Source organism: Bos mutus, chromosome 13 (genome assembly GCF_027580195.1).
Source record: "Bos mutus isolate GX-2022 chromosome 13, NWIPB_WYAK_1.1, whole genome shotgun sequence".
Taxonomy (NCBI): domain Eukaryota; kingdom Metazoa; phylum Chordata; class Mammalia; order Artiodactyla; family Bovidae; genus Bos; species Bos mutus.
In genome coordinates, this window is record NC_091629.1 from 8,183,355 (window position 1) to 8,204,542 (window position 21,188).

Sequence of the window (21,188 nt, forward strand, 5' to 3'; positions counted from 1 at the left end):
TTATTTAACCATATAAATAGGATTATGATGATTTTATTGAAACTCCCTCATTAAGTAATGAGATTTGTCCAAACAGAGCTCTGATTGATTTCCAAGTATTCAATCCGATAATTAGGAAAACAATATTATAATAGTATTGCAATAATAGTTGGAACATTTAATAATGGGTTTATTTGTTCACAACCCAAATTTGCAGCCTTCTTTTCTAGAACTTATATTTAAATTGACATCTGAAAAGAAGGTCCAATCAACCAACTTATGTAGAAAGGAGAGCATTGTTATTAGTGTCAAGGGTTTTCCAAAGTAGTAATTTTCTGGCTCTAGAAAATCACTGAGTTGAAGCAAAGAACAATTAACAATACGGGTTGTCAGCCTGCAATTCATCCATGTTTTGGGTGAATTGACTTATTCCTAGAGAAAACTGGCTTTGGAATTAGAAAAATGTGATTGTATATTTGTTTTTGTTCACCTGACCTCATCCTGTCTATGCCAGCCTTGCAGGGCACTCTTTTTTTAGGCAAAATGAGAGAGTGTGTCCTCCTGGGTTTTTTGTCAGTGGCACAAGGAACATGTTTGTCATCGTAGTTCAACACACAGATTTCCTTGCCAGCAAAATCGCTTTTATTCTTTGATATCTTTTCCAAAAAAAACAACCAGAAGGCACTGAAGCCTTTTACCCATCAAGTGATTTTATGCGGCATTTTATCATAGACACTGAATTAGACGACAAGTAATTGAAAGCGATTCAACTTGACTTCGAAGAGAAGCAGTTTACTCCAAAAGGTGAGATCTGAGACATGCACATCGTGAACCCCACTTCTCCAGCTAGCAGTCTCTTTGAAGCTCCATAGATTCCAAACTAACAGCTCTGGAGTCATTGGTGAAAGTTACACATCGTTTCAGAGCCATGAACGAAGTGTGCCTGCAGATGCTTGTGCTGACTTATGGGGCCAAATGTGAATGCCTAGCTCACAGCACCTGGATGCCCATGAAGCCAGCCCTCCATCCAAGCTGGGGAAAGAGCTGGAAATGCTCTGTGACCTAATTATTAGGAATTATTATTAAGATTTTAGGAATAAGCTTCATCAAAGCTAGATGGAATTGTATGTTAAAAATAACCTTCTAAAATATAAATATATAGTATCAACAATATAAATATAAAATATCAGTGATATAAACCTTCCAAAATATAAATGACATAAATTGTGCCAATTCTTTTTTCTGGGGAAAAGTTGCAAAATCCAGATATTCTCCACCAAAAGGTTTACCTTAAGAAAAATAGACTTGGCTGATCTTGTACCTGTTTAAAATGATCCCCTTTTGTGTTTATTTATTTAAAAATACCCATTTTAATAGTACCTCTTTATCGTAGATGGTTACCTATTTTTCCTCATAAACAGGTGGCAGAAAGCCAAATTATCTGATTCTAAGATAGGGTTCTAATTAATGGAGGGATTAGTGGGAAAAATACAAAGAATGGGCTTTTGCCATTTCCTCTCTCAAGCAGCACAAATACGGTGTTGCCTTCACACCTGAGAAGCAATGGTCATCGTAGGCCTGCTCTCCCCGCAGAGAGAGCCTGATGCCTGTTTTTTAAATTCTCCAGGCATTCCATTTTTGAATTATACTGTTATGGGGAAGTTGGCATTCATCGCCTTGTTCTTTGGCTCCACCGTAACGGAAGTAGGGAACCCAAGAGCTGCGATCATGTAAATCCACAAATGAGCACACACACAAGACAGATCAGGGTCCTGCATCCGCTCCAGCTCAGATCAATATTGCATTAGCTTGCTAGGCTAAGGTCTCGCTGTTGTTCAGGAAAATTCAATACTTCTTTGTATTATAGTCGAAAAAGCCTTTCACTCTCCAGTCTTGAGGGTTCCTAAAGAGAGCTGCATGCTGGTGTCCGGGGGCGATGTTCAGAAGGACAGAAGGCAGATTTACCAGGCATGTCTTCAACATTATAAACCAGTGAGTCATGGAGATTCTCTAAATTATGAGTCTGCACTAGACAAGTTCTCTTCTGTTTGCTCTTTCAAAGAGACCCCCTTTCCCGCCATCCTCAGGGGAATTGGGTGATGGTGGAGGGGAGGGGAGGCAGCCAGAGCTGGTCGGGGGGAGGGGGATGGGGATGACTGCAAGCTTCCCTTGTGTGCTTGTATTCCTGGTAAGGTCAGTGGCTTTGGCCAGTCGAGAACGACCCCAAGGATTAAGGCTGTAAAAGTTTGCCCACAAACACAAGAAAAAGAAAGTTATGAAACCACAACAATGGAATTTAAATGAGGGGAAAGAGTGAGGGAAGATGAATAGACTCTCAGTTCAGTTCAGTTGCTCAGTCGTGTCTGACTCTGCGATTCCACAGACTGCAGCACGCCAAGCTTCCCTGTCCATCACCAACTCTTGGGGCTTGCCTAAACTCGTGTCCATCCAGTCGGTGATGCCATCCAACCATCTCATCCATTGTTGATCCCTTCTCCTCCTGCCTTCAATCTTTCCCAGCATCAGGGTCTTTTCCAAGGAGTGGATCAGGTGGCCAAAGTATTGAAATTTCAACTTCAACATCAGTCCTTCCAATGAATATTCAGGACTGATTTCCTTTAGGATTGACTGGTTTGATCTTCTTGCAGTCCAAGGGACTCTCAAGGGTCTTCTCCAACACCACAGTTCAAAAGCATCAATTCTTCAGCACTCAGCTTTCTTTATAGTCTAACTCTCACATCCATACATGACTACTGGAAAAACCATAGCTTTGACTAGATAGACCTTTGTTAGCAAAGTAATGTCTCTGCTTTTTAATATGCTGTCTAGGTTGGTCATAGCTTTTCTTCCAAGGAGCAAGCATCTTTTAATTTCACGGCTGCAGTGATTTTGGAGCCCCCCAAAATAAAATCTGTCACTGTTTCCATTGTTTCCCCATCTATTTCCCATGAAGTGATGGGATTGGTTGCCATGATCTTAGTTTTTTGAATGTTGAGTTTTAAGCCAGTTTTCACTCTCCTCTTTCATCAAGAGGCTCTTCAGTTCCTCTTCACTTTCTCCCATAAGGGTGGTGTCATCTGTGTATCTGAGGTTATTGATATTTCTTCCAGCAATCTTGATTCCAGCTTGTGCTTCATCCGACCTGGCATTTCTCATGATGTACTCTGCACATAAGTTAAATAAGCAGGGTGACAATATACACCCTTGACGTACTCCTTTCCCAATTTGGAACCAATCTGTTGTTCCATGTCCAGTTCTAACTGTTGCTTCTTGACCTGCATACAGATTTCTCAGGAGGCAGGTCAGGTGGTCTGGTATTCCTGTTTTCCGCAGTTTGTTGTGATCCATACAGTCAAAGGCTTTGGCTTAGTCAATAAAGCAGAAGTAGATATTTAGATTCTAAGCCTCCCATAAAGACTGCAGACCAGAAATGGGATTCCTTTTGAGGAAAGCAAAGACCTGAGTTTATGGCTCTAGTGAGATATTTTCATGTGTATGTTTCTGGCAACTTTGCACCCCTCAGGGGAAGGGGGAAGTATTGAATTGGTGACAGGGCCACATTCAGAATGAAGAAAGCCTGGCCAAGAGCCAGAACTTGGTGTAGGAGAATCTGAGGCCAGGGTTAAAGCTGGAGAGAAACAAAAATCAGTGAGTCTCATCTGAGAGGCTGTCTTCTGCCAACTGGGAAACCTGTTATCACGACCTTTTCCCCCCATTCTGCAGAGCCACTGTCCAGGACTCTGGTGCCCTTTGGATCATCTGTATCCATCCCCTAAATGAGCAGCCTCCTTGTCTTCTTCATAATAAAGCGGTTGACACACACAAATATTTGAGTGCTGGAGAGTGAAGGGTGACAGAATTTGGCAGATCCATTACTTTGGGCACATGGAGAAGTTATCAGCTATTCAAACTTAGCATTTTGCACTAACTCATAGTCAACCACTTTGGTTTAGTTTTTTTTTTCTTTTCTTTCCTTTTATTTTTTAAAGATGGTTGGCCAGGAACTAAAAACCTGTTAGCCCAGGATTTGATCACTCTGTAGAGCAGGGTGTTCAGACAGCCACTGGCCAGGAACTCAACAGGCACGTGAGGCTCCAGGTAGGCCAGATCTTATGGGGTTCGCTTTCTCGATCATACATGAAGCTTCTCCCAGCCCTCACCGGCCACCTTCTACATCTAAGTGGCACACACTGGCCTTGGAACCCCACACCCCTGCCCACGACCCATCCCTCCAGAGAAAAGTCCACTTACTGTGCCTCCTTGAACAAAGCAATAACTCTTAGTTGAAATGCACAGAACCATGGATTTCTTGGAGGGGAAAATGGTCTATACCAGATTGTCCTTCTAAGCCCAAACCATCTGGTATGTTTTTACCATATGTGCGATGAAAAAAATTCTAGAGAAAAAGGAGGGTTTGTTTTTTTTTTTTTTTTTTGTCTTACTGCTGATCTATACAGGGAAATGAAAAGATTCTCCAAGCCCAGAGGGCTTCTGCACTGTCCATAAGGCAACTTACAGTTGCTGAATTGCCACAGTTGGTGTGAAAGCACTTCAACAAAGGGCTGGCCAGTTTAAGCCAAATAACAATTTGACTCTATCGCAAGTTCGTCAGTGTCCCCAGTCTTTCTCTGCCTCCGTTACTGCCTGTTTTCCTGGTGTGCAGTCAGATGGCTGATTTGGGTCCTCTCTTGTCCACTGGACACAAGTGCCATGCAGTCACCTCTCTAAGGTTTGGGACATGAAAAACAGAAATCAGAAAGAGGCATTTTTCCTTTGTCTTGATTACAATTTGCTAGTACGTATACTGGTATCTATAGTTTGTAAATTTGCTAATTATTACAGTTATTAGTCTTCAGATACATCACCTACTGTCATTTGTCTAAGTCTGTGATGTTTATCATAACGAGGCTCCAGGACTCAAAGATGAAAGAGGAAGAGAGTGGGGGTTACCTTGGTTCTGCACTGTTGCCAGGACCGCTCTGTTCCAGGACTTTTCCCAGGATCCTCTCCTAGGTTGGGGGCAGGGGGGATAGGCAACTCCAAGAACCCTTGCTGGGTGATCACAGCCTGGCGGAGTTGCTGGGTGCTGGACCGAGTGTACCATGTGGTCCTGGAGATAAATGCCAGGGTGTACTTGGCAGCCCAAATCTCCTTTACAATCGAAGCCAGTATTTCGATTTTGTTCCTGAAAACAGTCCTGCTCACTGGGGAATGTGGTTATGCCTGTCATTGCCCTCCTTCTGAGCACACTTGAAAATCCTCCGCAAACCTGATCCAGTATGTTCACCGCAAACCAATTAACCAGGGAAGGCTTGCTTTGGGTAAGAAAACACTTCTGGGTTCCACTGGGACCCATGTCTGCAAATGGTTTTCTGGCATGAGCTGCAGCAGAAAACGTGTTTTCACGGTCTCTGCATTCTCCCTCTGCAGTTGGTCCGCACATTGGGCGATACTGTGGGCAGAAGACACCAGGTCGAATCCTCTCGTCGTCCGGCATCCTGTCCATGTTGTTCTACACGGACAGTGCCATAGCCAAAGAAGGCTTCTCGGCAAACTACAGTGTCCTGCAGAGCAGTGTTTCAGAAGGTCAGTATTCACGCCTCTTGCAAAGCCCTGCCTTAGATATTCTCTGCTCTTCCTCCTCACACACCTGCAGCTCTATGAAACACTAAAGATGTGTTTTGTGAGTTGGAGTGCCAAGTGTTTCTCTTTCTCTTTTAAATGGTTTATATGAATATCAACAGAAAGAACTATTTGGGTTGCTTTCTTAAGAAAATTATGTGTGAGAAGGCTGCTTGTAAACCTCTGGAATTATGTGAGAAAAATTGGGAAATGGCAAAACTGAACTAGAAACAATGAAATATGACCAGACCACCTACCTGGCACCCTCCGGTGTGTATTGGATTGAGAGTCAGGAAAGCACAGTTATCGATCTCTGATAATAAGGATCAGTCAGTATCAACATAGTTCACTGATGGGCAGGCAGGGAGAATGGATGGTGCGTGGTAGTTTGGTTTGGAGAGACCTGGCAGAATCTGTTTTTGTCTTTCTTACATGAATAAAAGTGGATATTCATGTAAAAGAAGCATGTTTCAATTTCTGTGATTACTTTCCATAAAAGAAAAAAGAAGTAATATGGTTTTGTATCTTATTAAAATACTTGACTAACTCAGTCTTTGCTCACAGTTGATGTTGTCTCCAGCTTTTTTAAAGGCCCGAGGGAGAAAACCTGAAAGAGCAATGAATGATTTGGGTTTCATCAGTTTTAGCTGCTGCTACTAAGTCACTTCAGTCATGTCCAACTCTGTGCGACCCCATAGACGGCAGCCCACCAGGCTTCCCCTGCTCCTGGGATTCTCCAGGCAACAACACTGGAGTGGGTTGCCATTTCCTTCTCCAATGCATGAAAGTGAAAAGTGAAAGTGAAGTCCCTAAGTCGTGTCCGACTCTTAGTGACCCCGTGGACTGCAGCCCACGAGGCTCCTCCGTCCATGGGATTTTCCAGGCAAGAGTACTGGAGTGGGTTGCCATTGCCTTCTCCAGTTTTAGCTGCTAGGTTATCACGTAGCATAGAAGGCAGGGGAGTTTGGAGACCTCTTTTACACATATGCTCATGTCTTTTCTACCAGATCTTACTAGAAAAGGAAAAAAGCCAATTAAACTTCAAAAAATCTTCTTTGTACTTAATTTATTTGGTTAATTCATTCATGTATTTTTGTGCCTATTTTATATTCCAAATAACAAATCTAAAGCTTAAAAGTGTGAAACCAGTGAAAGAAAATCTTTTATGCCATAAAACAGTATTAATTATGCTGGAAAATACAGAAAATGTAGAAGTTTCATTGGTTGAGGTTTTTCTGGATGGCTGAGAGCCTTCTCTTTAATCTCTGAAGGTTTTTTTTTTTTTGCACTTTGGTACTTTGAATTCACATTTTCCTGAACTTAATTATTCACTTCCCAGTATCATAGTTCATATTTCATTTTTTGTTGAGTATATGAGGCCTAATGGAATATATGTATTTATGATTCATGGACATTATTGTGAATGTTACTGTTTATGCTGTTAAACTGTAGTGGTCTTTGGGACCCTATGATACTACAGTTTACCCCTGATGGATACTCTTGTATATTAATAAGATAAACTAATGGTGTTATTAACTATAGCCAGGTCAGGGCAGGGGAATAACACAGGGGAGTCTGAGAGGGGAAGCCTTGGTGCCAGTGTTAAGGAATTTGAAAGAGAGTTAAGTTCTACTCAGCCCACCAAATAGGAGCTGTAAATGGACAAAGAGTCTTTTTCACTTTTATTAGATCTTAGAGGAAATAGTAAAATTTTATTTAAATATAACTCAATGTATATGCATATGACATATCTGCATACGTTAACTTTGAAAGTAAATCAGAATATCCATCATTTCCTAAAAAATCTCTAATAATATTTGTGTCACCCTAAGCCCAGTTGGAAAAATAATCAAGTATGAGATCTTTATAGCCTTGATTTGAAGAATTTTTGCCGTGAAAATGCACTTATCAGTGCTACAATCCAATAAGCCCCTTGCTGTCATCTTTTGTAAGATTTTGTGTGAACATCAAAATGAAGTTTTTAGTTTTCCAGATCAAAAAAGAAAATATGCATCTTAGGTTCCCCTGCATTTTCCTGACTTTGGACCATTGTTTCTTCCCTTCAGACTTCAAATGTATGGAAGCTCTGGGCATGGAATCTGGAGAGATCCACTCTGACCAGATTACAGCTTCTTCCCAGTACAGCACCAACTGGTCTGCTGAGCGCTCTCGCCTCCACTATCCTGAGAATGGGTGGACCCCGGGAGAGGATTCCTACAGAGAGTGGATCCAGGTATGTGACTTCTACTTGGCACATCAGGGTAGAAAGTTTGGATTGTCTACAAAGGTTGTTGAAAAAAATGTGCCGTCATGAGTACCTTCCAACCAGAAGGACAAGGGGACACCAAATGTAATTACTCTGCAGAATTCACAGGATCAGAGAAAAGCCCAGGTGATTTCCCTGAAAACCCATTTAGCTTCTCAGATACTCGCATATGACTCAACAGAATCTGAGCACAGATGTCTCACTTGGGTAACAACTCAAAGATACGAATTTTTTTTCCCAACAGCTACACATTTTCTATTGATGTGCTTCCTACTTCAACGGATTTTTATTTCCTTAATGAAATATCTTAACTGTACTTGCAGGTGTGCATGAAGTCATTGTTTGATAAGGTGTTTTGTTTGTTTGTTTGCTCAGGGTAGAAGAAGAGAAGAACGAGGTTGAGGTTTACTTTCTCACTCTGGTGTCCACGTAGCATGTGCCCAGAAAGTGGTTTAACTGCGGGTGTTGGTGTCTGTGGATTTCGTACAGGCACATACATATGAAATGTACACACCTCCATCCTTAGTAGTGATGTTGGTTCTGCTTCCCCACTTTGATACTCCCCACCTGCCTTCACCCTTCCACCCTCCACAGGCTCCCCTCCTCTGCACCCCGCCCTGGACTTGTCTCCCAGCTCATCCCTGGCATCACTCCCAAAATCTAAACTTGCCCAACCTTGATGTCTGGATACTCTCACCCAAGGCCTGATATTCAGGTTCTTGACTTTTTCACCCACTGTCAAATCAAACATCATATCTGGCTGTGTGGGTTCAACTGTGGGCAAATTATTCAACATTTTTTGCTGAAGGATCCAGACTTCCTTTTCAGGAGTGTAGGCAGAGCCTGTCTTGCACTCATTTCAAGATATATAAAAATGACTAATTCCCAGGGAGAGTTCCTAAGCAAGAAAAAAATACCAGGATGATTAATCCCCTCCTTTCTACATCTATGGCTGTTTCAGTCTTTTGAGCACAAATACCAGATTTTGTTTTACTTTGGAAAGGTCAATATTAGTTTAACATACACTTAAAGTGAAATGGCCTATTTCAGGAGGCTGAACTCACACTAACCTCAAAATGATAACACTGAGAAATGTGTAGAGGGTGAGAAAAGAAGAGGCTGTTACCTTGGGATCACTGAATCCAGCTCTAGATGAAGTCAGAAATGAAATGAACTTGCCTACGTCAAAAGAGCTCTTGGAGACTTTCCCCCCGACCAGTCAGCAATTTAGTGTGATTGACCTGCCTCTAGAGGGGTGCTTACGTTTTGCAGAGCTAAGCAAGTTTGCCTGCTAATATAGTTGTCTTCTTGGTGACGTGGAGAAAACTCAATAATTTAAGAGACGGTGGTCTTGCATGAGTTTGGAAAATGCAACGGTAGCAATTCGTCTGGGCAAGGAATTCTGTGTCAGTAGAAGCGTAGAGACAGAATGGACTCTCACAAAGCATTTGTCAGTGGGATAGAGTTTACATCTCTCTTAGGAGTCAGGTGCCATTTGAGATGGCCCCAGAAGAAAAATCTCAATGGTTCAGCTCTCTATCAAAGTATGGTTCAGATATGCTAAGTAACCAAAACCCCTCAGGCAAAAAGGTTTGCCTCTTGCTGATAGTACCCCCCGCATCTCTGGTTGGCGTGGCTGTGTGTGCTAAGTCAATTCAGTTGTGTCCAGCTCTTTGTGACCCTGTGGACTGTAGCCCGCAAGGCTCCTTTGTCCTTGGGATTTCCCAGGCAAGAATACTGCAGTGGGTTGCCATTTCCTTCTCTAAGGGATCTTCCCCACCTAGGGATCAAACCTGAGTCTCCTGTGTCTGCTGCATTAACAGGTGAATTCTTTAGCACTGAGCCACCAGGGAAGTCCTCTCTGGTCGGTGTGTGTGGGGGTGTGGGGAAGGGTGGGGAGTAGGAGCAGTCTGTCCCACATCTTCTCACACCGGAGGAAAGAGTCATCATCCAGAACCTGTCACCAGGACAGACGGAGGCAGGGAGCTTGGCCAAGCAGGCTGGCTTCTGACACTCTGTCCAAGAGTGCTTGGCCACATTCATTGCCGAAGCGCCTCCCAGGACCACACTTAACTTCTGAGGGGCAACAAGGGAGGGAGGGAGAACAGATTGAAGTATTTGGTGGCAGCACAAATGACACGTGTCGTTCTCGGGATAGTTGCCATGTACGGAGTATTTACTGTGTGCCCCGAGTTCAGCTGGGTGCTTGACACATTTTTATTTAATCCTCATAGCAACCGTGTGATGGAGGTCTAGTTATCCTCATTTTTAAAATGAGGAGCCTGAGATTCGAAGAGCTGAGTAAATGCCCCGAGATCATGGTTAGTGATCAGGCTTGGAGGCGAGGTCTGTTGGACGCCACATGCTTCATCTTTGTCGTTGATTCCTATACATTCAGGTGTATCCTGTGAGGCGTCCGTCTCCTTTTGTACTTTTCCTCGTGCTGAGAAGGCTCACGTGGGATGGGTTTGGGGGTGTCCTGTTTCTAAACTGAGAATGTGGGGCCTTTGCTCGTCCATCCCTCTGGGAGGTGAATGTCAACGACAGTTCACCTGCAGGGAAAATGATTGTTATCTCCTGTGGGCGCGAGGAGCTCAGCAAGTTCATTGCTGTGCTAGATGAGTCTGTGTACATAGTGGGCAATCTTATCATCCACCCATCACCTAATTATGAATACTTTCATGTGTTTCCAGCTTTTCTGAAACTCCTTAGAAGAAGTGGGCTGGTTGCTTTCATTGGGTGGATGCCTAATAAATTAAGCCACAAGCACAGCATAAGGGAGACGCAGGGCAGGAGGCACCTACCCGCCCCCCAAGAGGACCCTCCGCACCCCACAGTCCCATTTGTATGCGCAGCGGAATGCGGATGGAATTTGTTTTCTTTTTCAGCTTTGTCACATTTTGCATGAAATGTACCCCACCAAACATGTTGCTGTAGCAACAAGGACAAACACTTGCATGTGTTAAATTAATAAGGCAGCCCTGGAAGCTGACTCTCCCTCAAGACAGGAACAGTCTTTGGTTCAATTGTTTTCTTTAGGAAATTACCGAGTGACATAAAAAAACAATGCGTCGTTAACCGCCGGGGTGGATGTCCTCTGTGGTGCTTCCTGTGGGATCTGTTGTCTGGCAGAAAGCTTAAGAACCTGGCAAGGGGCTGTGTAGTGAGGAGGAGCATGAAGGGAAGTCCCGACTTGGACATTTTCACGTGGTCACATCCTGGTCTGAAGGCCGTTTCGTATCCTGAGAGGCAAAAACCTCCTCTTGTCGACTGCAGAGTTAATCACCCTGTGAGCTTTGCCCTTTTTTTTCCCCCCAGAATAGTCCTTTCTGGTCTATATCCTAGAACTACTGATCTTACTGTTCTATTCATTTGATCTTTATCTTCGTTTTGTTTCTGGTTTAGCAGTCAAGGATTCCGAGGAATCAGTGTATCAGTGGTGCTATAAAAAATTCTTAGTTTTCAAGCACATCCTTTGAGCCCAAGCCATTAACCTCACTGACACTGAGTTTTATTTTCCTATAAAATAAAGGTAATGTAAGCTTCCCAGGTGGCTCAGCAGTCAAGTATTCACCTCCAATGCAGGAGCCGCGGAAGACGTGGGTTTGAGATCCCTGGGTTGGGAAGATCCTCCCTGGAGGATGACATGGCAGCCCACTCCAGTATTCTTGCCTGGAGAATTCCATGGACAGAGGAGCCTGGCAGAAAGCTTAAGAACTTGGCAAGGGGCTGTATAGTGAGGAGCAGCATGAAGGGAAGTCCTGACTTGGACATTTTCACGTGGTCACATGTAGCCCGCCATGGAGTGGCGAGCTACAGTCCATGGGTCGCAAAGAGTCAGAGACAACTGAAGTGATTTAGCGCTCTTGCACAAAGGTTGTAACACAGCCTTCCTCATTCAAGCTCTGGCAGTCTTGCCAGAGACAGTGGATCTCGGAGAAAGGCAGGCTCAGGTTTTTCTTTTCACATCTGCAAACTAAGTGCATAGAATATGTGTCTGATCAGAAGACATGTTATCCTAAATCCTAGTATAGCCATTCACACACAAAGCAGAATTTAATTCGTTAATTATTTCGATGTTTTATTAATGATGGTGTTCACCGTGCTGTAAATAGATTTGTCCTTCTAGCTTTAATTAAAGCTCCTGGGAGCTCTTTCCTCAAAACAACTGTGACTTTTCCCTGATTAAAATGCCAGGAGACAAGAGAAGGAAAAAAAAAAAGGCAAGAGACATAACGCCTGGATGGAGTATGAACTTTGTTGATCCGAAGAAATAAAAATGGCACTAGGGACTAATCGATTACTTACTACACACTAATGACTTTAGAAATAGAATTACTTCACACACCAACTCAAGCTGAAACTCTGTGTGTCTCCAAATTTGGTAGCATTGTCTTTTGTGGGGGAAAAAAAAAGATTGGTGCTGGATTATTCATGTCTTCACTTATTCCAGAGGAGCAGAAAGCAGCTGGCTTCTAACCCACATCCTGCTTGGTTGGATCCCTCAGCCCTATTATGGATTAATCCCACAGAAGAGAGAAATCTCCGAGAAGACCCTCTGTAGCTGTAAGAATCCATCAGCAAGCCCCGTCTCTGTTCACTACATTTTCTGGTTCTTTCCAAGGGATGAGGAGAAGAAAAGTTCCAGAAGAGAGAAACTCTTGCTAACCTTCTCCAGAAGCTTGTTCCCATATTTTCCTTTTGCCTTATATGCATTTTCCTTGGATACTATTCCCCATTTTCTAACTGAAGGAACTTTGAAAAGTGATACCAAGTAACCAAAGACCTTGGTGTAAGGAGATGAGCTGAACTGAGCCAAAACACAGCCTACAACCCGCCCGCCCCCTCCACACACACACATTCAGGGTTCACTCACAGCCACAGCTGTGGGGTCGAAGAAAGTGGGTGCCCTCATTCAAGCTGGTCAGATCCAAGCGACCCTGAGCTTGCTTGGAGGATTTTAAAATTCATTTTAAGACACGTTCTAACAACAAAACCTTATTATGTTTCTATAGCATTTTCCCTGTCTAAAAGCCTCTTTTCAGACACTGAGACTAAGACATCCCATCTTAGTCTTGAAGTGTAAGTGAAGTGGACCAGAGGTTTTTTAATCCGCACTTTCTCATGAGAAAGCTCAAGCTCAAAGAGGTTAAATATTTCCTCAAGTCCCGATTTGGGGAAAGCTACAACCTGTGGGGAGAGTCAGCCTCATACAGCCAAAGAGGACCTCCTTCCTCAGACTTGGGACTTGAGTCTCTGGGCACCTAGAGAGCTGGAGGGCAGGCGGCTGCTGGAGACTCAAAGCTCAGGTTCAGATCTGAGCCGGGCCCGGGTGTCGCTGGCCTTTGCAGAGCTCTTTGGCTGTTGGAATTACTACTTGGTTTTTTGTTTTTGTTTTTCAAATTTATCTACTTATTTTTGGCTGTGCTGGGTCTTTGTTGCTGCAAGCACGCTTTGTCTAGTTGCGGCAGTCAGGGGTCACGCTCTTGTTGCAGAGCACAGGCTCTAGGTGTGAGGGCTCAGTAGTAGTGGCGCATGGACTCAGTTGCTCTGCGGCATGGGAGATCTCCCAGACCCAGGGATCGGACCCGTGTCCTCTGCATTGGGAAGCAGATTCTTTACCCCTCCACCAGCAGAGAAGTCAGGAATTGTTTTTCACTTCCTACTCTGTCCAGTACAGTAAACTGTACAGATTCTGAGCAAAGTGAAAAGCCTGGTGAGGTCTTAAGGCCTCACACGTCACAGAAGAAATTGTCATGCCCTTCGTCAGGTTCCAGCCCCCAGCCTCAAGATCTTCCTTTTAGTCCAGAGGTTCTTCAAGGTTTACTACCATCAGGCACCTCCATATCCACCCAGGAATGTGAATTGAATGTGAATGTGAATTGTTGCTACCAGCAACCAGCCATGATGGTGGCTCCATCATGATTCAGAAGCTGAATTATTCTCCCTTAACAAGAACGGGAGCTTCCCTTGTGGTTCAGCTAGTAAAGAATCCGCAATGCAGGAGACCTGGGTTCAATCCCTGGATTGGGAAGATCCCCTGGAGAAGGGAAAGGCTACCCACTTCAGTGTTCTGGCCTGGAGAATCTCATGGACTGTATGGGGTCGCAAAGAGTCAGACACAACTGAGCAACTTTGACTTACTTAACGAGAATGGAGACAGAACATCATTTAAAGGCATGGACTTGATGTCAAGAGCTGAGAAAGGGCTAGCTGGACATCCTTGACGTGCCAAATGGAATGAAATAATTCGTGAATTCTTGGAAATGTTCGCTCTGACACACAGCACTGCAACACGTTTTTATCGGATTTTAGGTGGGAGAAGTGAGTATTGTTTATTCGATTAGAAGAATTTGTTATCTGAAACCCTTGTTGTAATCTTTGAGGCTTTCCCCAGATTGAAAGTAGAAGCTGAAGAAATTTATCTTAAGGGTCTTGAATGTCGTTTATTTTCACAAGTTTCATATCTCATTTTCTTTCCTTCACCACTTTTTTGAATGAATCTTTCATTGTCTCATATGAATGTGTTGAGTGTGAAAAGGGATCTCTTATTAAATAGTTTGTGATATTTTCATACAACTACTAGTTTCTAACAGATTTATAATCTGTGTTAAAATCTGCTTGAATTGGACTAATCCAGAACGAACATGTTATCCCAAATGTAAAGTCTCTTGACTTTATCCTGACTATATAGTCAGGTCTTACAGACCAGACTCGTCAGAGGGACGTTTTCTCATTCAGATCATTAGTAAATTGCTGAAACTGCAATAAAATACTTTATAAATGTGCTACTAGAGAACTGATGAAAATAGCTGACTGGGTTGCCTAAATGTGGAATGACGTGTAAAATATAATGTTGGCAAATTTAGGGAAAATACAGCTGTTCAATTGAATGTTTATTCCCCAGGTATGCTCTGTGTGTGTGCAACTAATATTAAGTTGCTATTTTAATGGAAACATTGATCTGGAAGGGAGAAATCTGCTTTTTTAAAAAGTCACCCAGGTGAGCCTTCGGTTATCTTAGCCTAGTTCTGCAGTGACTTGTATTCCCTGCACAAAATAAATGCTTTACCTCCCACCTTTCATGTATCACAGACCTGCTATCTCTAACTAGGTTTCCAGCCAGGAAGCTTGTATTCCAAAAGTTATTGTCTCCAAAGGGACTTTTCCTAATGTTTTTTCTGATATCTTGGTGGTTTGTGTTATAGAAAGTCATTTGAAAGAAATGTATAATAGGAGATGTATATAGAGACAGAAGAAATTCCAAGGTTTCTGTTGTTTTTGAAGGAGGTTATGATTGGGGAAAAACAGAATGCACATGTGACATAATTATTATTTAGACATTTTTAGCTGTCTTTTGTCACAGAGAAAAATATTGAGATGACTTTAACCATTTTGGTTAAGTTGACCACTTAATTTTAAAAATCAGTCAAAGGATTTAGTATTTCATATCGATACACTTTAAAAAAAGTGTATGGCATTTAAAGAAGCCTCTTTGATTTTTATGATGAAGCATCACTGGGAAGACAGTGTTGAAAGAACCACAACAGTTTAGGTAGAATTACACTTAAAATTGGGCTTCACTGGTAGCTCAGACAGCAAAGAATCCACCTGCAATGTGAGAGACCTGGCTTCTATCCCTGGGTTGAGGACATAGCAACCCCCTCCAGTATTCTTGCCTGGAGAATCTCCATGCACTGAGGAGCCTGCAGTCCATGGGGTCTCAGTCAGATACGACTGAGCGACTAAGCACGAGCACACTTAAAATAAGTTCGTTGGTAGAGCATGAACCTTCCTTTTTGTCTGCTGTTTTGGTTTCTTATTGTTTTATACCAGTGTTGTTTATCTGGACCTAACATTCATAGCTAAATTCTAGAGGAGAGGTTTCTATATTTGTTTCCAGAATATCTTGACTTTAAGAATATGATTAAACAAAGGTGCAAACATCCTTTTGTCTAAATCCCTTAATTTGCATGCTTTCAGAGGGATTAAGTGATTTGCAAGACCACAGAGCAAGTTTGTGACAGAACCTGGGTTGGAATCTCAGTATTCTGGCCCCCGCTTCTTTGCTCCCAACTCTATTGTAACAGTATTAGAAAATAAATTTGGATCCTGTATGCCAATGTATCCCTACTCAGCTACTGGTTAGTGACTGATGTCTAGTAAATCGAACAGTCACTGCAGAAGCTTTAAACAAATGATTGGACTTTGTCTAGAGCAGAGTTTCTGTGTCTGGACAACCTTGACCTTACGGACTGGATAATTCTTTGTTGTGGAGCCTGTCCTGTGTGTTGTAGGGTATTTAGCAACATCCTCCATTGACTAGAAGCCAGTAAGACACACATATATACACACACACTCTCAGTCATGACCACCAGAAACACCCCCAGGTGTTGCCAAACGTCCTATTTGGGTGTAAATGTATCCCCAGTTGAAAACCACTGGTGTAGAAGATACCACACAAATCCTAACCAAGTCATTTTTTAAAAAATAATCAAACCAATCAGCATTTTGAAATAAAAAGTTGCTGGTTGCTTGGCTGGTTTTGTCACTTTTCAAACTCTTACCATAGATAGGGTTTGAACAGAACCATAGTTCTTTTGTTTTCCAAAAATACAAATGCATCTGTTTACTTTATGCAGGAAAATAGCATCATAAACCTGCTTGCTTGTTTATCTTAAAGCTTCACTATTTTTAGCTTTTAAAAGTGGACTGTTTTTAGCTAAATAAATACAGATGTTATTTCAGACATGACTGAGTCTCAAAGTGCACTGATAAGGATGAGACTAAGGAAAGGAAACCCAAGGATAAACTCAGCAGTCAGCATTGACAAGATTTAGGGAAAATAAGAGTGGAACCAGCTCTTCACACTAGGACGCTGTGTGTTCCTGACCTTGACTTACCTGTTTGAGTTTTTCTTTTTGCAGTATATAAATTAACAGTTGTTTTTTTTTTTTAACTTCAAAAGTAATCAAGAGTAAGGAACTGTGTTTGAAAACCTGTCCATTGCTTGTTAACTTATCTTTTCTTGGGAAAGTTTCCAATTCTGAAACATAAACAACAACAAGTAAGGACCCATCAATTACCGGCCAGTTTCTGTGGACCAATAGGAAGCCAAGGTTGATGGTCTTACATCTGTTTCAGGTGAAAGACTGTTCCTGTCTGTGGTATTTAAAATTTAAAGAACTTCTGTTGTTATACAATTGGGAATCCTCAGGGAGTAAAATGTTAATGAAATCCATAACGTGCACAGATTTTATGATACCAGTTTTTAAGAAATTCCTTTGGTGGGGTTTGTTGATTTCTGCCCTGGCTTTAATAATTGTACCTTTTACAGAGTGTGTTAATGTTCACATATTGGAGAAATGGCTACTTTTATGCAGCATGTAAAGCAGGACACAGATTTCTAAGCTTTAAATAACTTTCATATCAGAACTTGAAAGACCCAGAGTACAAAATGTGTGTTCTTCAGAATCGGCAGAATCCACAGTTTGAAACTTTTCAAACACATCCACGGCAACCTTCTTCAAAAAGGTGAAAAAGGTCCATGCTGGAAATTCCAAAGCCAGGATGTGCATATGTATTCTGTATATTTCTCATTTAACGCACCATTGGAAAGCTCCACATCAAAATGGCAATTTTTATCCACATCAAAATAGCAATTTTGGATGCTGACCTGAACCAAAGACACACAAAATCACACACACACTTCTTTCCTTACTCCGCAGCAAGCCCCCAGCCTTCACATTTCATTCAGTTGTACGCTCAAAGAAAGGAGAGTAGATTAAATTAAAAATGCCCTATAAATCCCAATAGTAATAAAATGCATTATGCTTTTATATTTCCAACTATCGAACAAAGTAAGCATTTGAGACTAATTGCACATGTTATGACAGAATAATCACATATGTACTTGTACAAGTGACTTATACGTTTTTTTTCAGCTCTTTTTGCCTCCAGGGGTTAAAAACATATTTATGGCCTGCCTCTAATTGCCTTCCTTCAGAAGAATGAAGTCTTAATTTTACCAAAGTTTTATTTTTCTTACAATCCCAGTGCTTTAAAATTGTAACTACATTTTTTTGGATTCAGCAGAAAAATAAATAAGCTCCTTTATTCTTTTAGCAAGCCTGAGAGGGCAACAGATAGAATTCTTCAAGGGATGGCTGATTGGATGCGACAGCTTCTGAAATCCTTTCAAGCATTTAAGATTCTGTGATTCTATTAAAAATAAATTTACTCCATCAGCTGGTGCCCTGGGCTTGCTTAAATGAGAATATAAATATATGAAGCATAGCTGGAATTCGTTTTAAATACTACTGCTAATCATATCAGGCAACACATAGCCAAAAAAAAAAATTTTTTTTTTCTTAATTAAAAAGTTTTTTTTTTTTTCCCTTAGATCAAGTCATTGTTTAGGTTGGCTTCACCCTGAAGCTTATCTGAGGATTTCACATAGAAACCTCACTAGTTGGGGAGGGAGGAGGGTTCAGGATGGGGAACACATGTATGCCTGTGGCAGATTCATTTCGATATATGGCAGAACCAATACAATATTGTAAAATTTAAAAATAAAATAAAATAAAAAAAGTCAAAAAAAAGAAACCTCACTAGTGGGGCTGTTTCACTTGATCCTTTTGAGCAAGTTCCGGGGGAGGTGCGGCCTACTAGGGGAGATAAATGAAGCCTGGACAATTCATCTTTCCTGTCTCCCCAGTCTGACAGAAGTATCTGTAAGGCACAAGCTCAACCACCATTCCAGCCTATTCACACCTTAAAGTCTGGCCAACATTTGGTCTTTCTTCTTTCCTTAAGAAGACAAATCCAAGTGCAATGTTATAGACCACCATACTAATGCAGAAATGTGGGAGGAAAAAAAGCAGGGTGGGAGATCCAGCTGTCTGGAGAATCATCACAGAGGTCTCAATGCTTCTAAGACTCGATGTGTTTACTTAGGGCTAAAACTGATGGAGCATAGACCTGGTTTCCAAAGAAAAATACCGAGACCCTGGTAAAGACACAGGCTGATGCCTACAGGTGCAAGAAATGAGACAGAGACTTAAGTTTGAAGATCTGGAAATTAAATATAAAACTTCCAGTGGGAAATACTTGTGATAATAAACAGAGGTTAGCAAATCATATGAACTGTGAAATACTGAACAGACTGTTTTTGATATTTCAGGAGGTACACAGAGTTCATGGGGAAAAGAGAGAAGAACTTCTAAGTTCCCAGTCTTACAAAATGAAGATAAAGTATGCAGAATTTTCCTGGCCTAGTTTTGTTTTTTTTTTAATTTATTTCTACTGGGGTATAATTGCTTTACAATGTTATGTTAGTTTCCAGTGTACAGCAAAATGAATCAGCCATACATCTACATGTATCTCCTCCCTTTTGGATTTCCTTTCCATTCAGATTACCACAGAGAATTAAGAAGAGTTCTCTGGTGGCTCAGTCAGTAAAGAATCTGCCTGCAATGTGGGAGACCTGGGTTCAATCCCTGGGTTGGGAAGATCCCCGGGAGGAAGACATGGCAACCCACTCCAGTGTGCTTGCCTAGAGAATCCCCATGGACAGAGGAGCCTGGCGAGCTACAGTCCATGGGGTTGCAAAGAGTCGGACGCAACTGAGCGCTCAGACATGTCCAACTCTTTGCAACCCCATGGACTGCAGCACACCAGGCTTCCCTGTCCTTCACCATCTCCCGGAGCTTGCTCAAACTCATGTCCATGGAGTTGGTGATGCCATCCAACCATCTCATCCTCTGTTGTCCCCTTCTCTTCCCGCCTTCAGTCTTTCCCAGCATCAGAGTCTTTTCCAATGAGTCGATTCTTCCCATAAGGTGGCCAAAGAATTGGAGTTTCAGCTTCAGCATCAGTCCTTCTAATGAATATTCAGGACTGATTTTCTTTAGGGTTGACTGGTTTGATCTCCTTGCAGTCCAAGGGAGTCTCAGGAGTCTTCTCCAACACCACAGTTCAAAAGCATCAATTCTTTGGCACTCAGCCTTCTTTATGGTCCAACTCTCACATCCATACATGACTACTGAAAAAACCATAGCTTTGTCTATGGTTGGTAAAGTAACGTCTCTGCATTTTAATATGCTGTCTAGGTTTGTCATAGCTTTTCTTCCAAGGAGCAAGCGTCTTTTAATTTCATGGCTGTAGTCACCATCTGCAGTGATTTTGGAGCCCCAAAACATAAAGTCTCTCACTGTTTCCATTGTTTCCCCATCTATTTGCCATGAAGTGATGGGAACAGAAGCCATGATCTTTGTTTTCTTGTTTAGTTTTAAGCCAATTTTTTCACTCTATTTCACTTTCGTCAAGAGCCTCTTTAGTTCTTCTTCGCTTTCTGCCATAAGGGTGGTGGTGTCATCTGCGTATCTGAGGTTATTGATACTTCTCCCAGAAATCTTGATTCCAGCTTGTGCTTCATTCAGCCTGGCATTTTGCATGATGTGTACTCTGCATTTAAGTTAAATATGCAGGGTGCCAATATACAGCCTTGACATATTCCTTTCCTGATTTGGAACCAGTCTGTTGTTCCATGTCCAGTTCTAACTGTTGCTTCCTGACCTGAATACAGATTTCTCAAGAGGCAGATCAGGTGGTCTGGTATTCCCATCTCTTTAAGAATTTTCCACAGTTTGTTGTGATCCACACAAAGGCTTTGGCATAGCCAATAAAGCAAAAGTAGATGTTTTTCTGGAACTCTTTTGCTTTTTCGATGATCCAGCGGATGTTGGCAATTTGATCTCTGGTTCCTCTGCCTTTTCTAAATCCAGCGTGAACATCTCGAAGTTCATGGCTCACATACTGTTGAAGCCTGGCTTGGAGAATGTTGAGCATTGCTTTGCTAGCATGTGAGATGAGTGCAATTGTGCAGTAGTTTGAACATTCTTTGGCATTGCCTTTCTTTGGGATTGGAATGAAAACTGACCTTTTCCAGTTCTGGGCCACTGCTGAGTTTTCCAGATTTGCTGGCATATTGAGTGCAGCCCTTTCACACATCTGTGCTATTCAGTGTGTTCTCATTAGCTGTCTGTTTTATACATATATGGGCTTCCCTGGTGGCTCAGAGGGTAAAGCGTCTGCCTGCAATGCAGGAGACCCTGGTTTGATCCCTGGGTTGGGAAGGTCCCCTGGAGAAGGAAATGGCATCCCACTCCAGTATTCTTGCCTGGAGAATTCCATGGACAGAAGAGCCTGGTAGGCTACAGTGCACGGGGTTGCAAAGAATCGGACAGGACTGAGTGACTTCACTTTCACTTTTATACATATATATACAATGGAGTATTACTCAGTCATAAAAAGGAATGAA

The 21,188-nt window shown here is 42.1% G+C and overlaps 1 protein-coding gene across 4 annotated transcripts in view; it reads left to right on the forward strand.

Annotated features, from left to right (window-relative positions):
• NRP1 (neuropilin 1) overlaps positions 1–21,188 on the forward strand; it is a 147,906-nt gene that overhangs the window by 66,618 nt on the left and 60,100 nt on the right. For all 4 annotated transcript variants that reach the window (XM_070380974.1, XM_070380976.1, XM_005890178.3 and 1 more), the window contains exons 6-7: positions 5,410–5,565; positions 7,668–7,834. In XM_070380974.1, the coding sequence (XP_070237075.1) occupies positions 5,410–5,565; positions 7,668–7,834 (323 nt within the window). The remainder of the gene's footprint in view (positions 1–5,409; positions 5,566–7,667; positions 7,835–21,188) is intronic.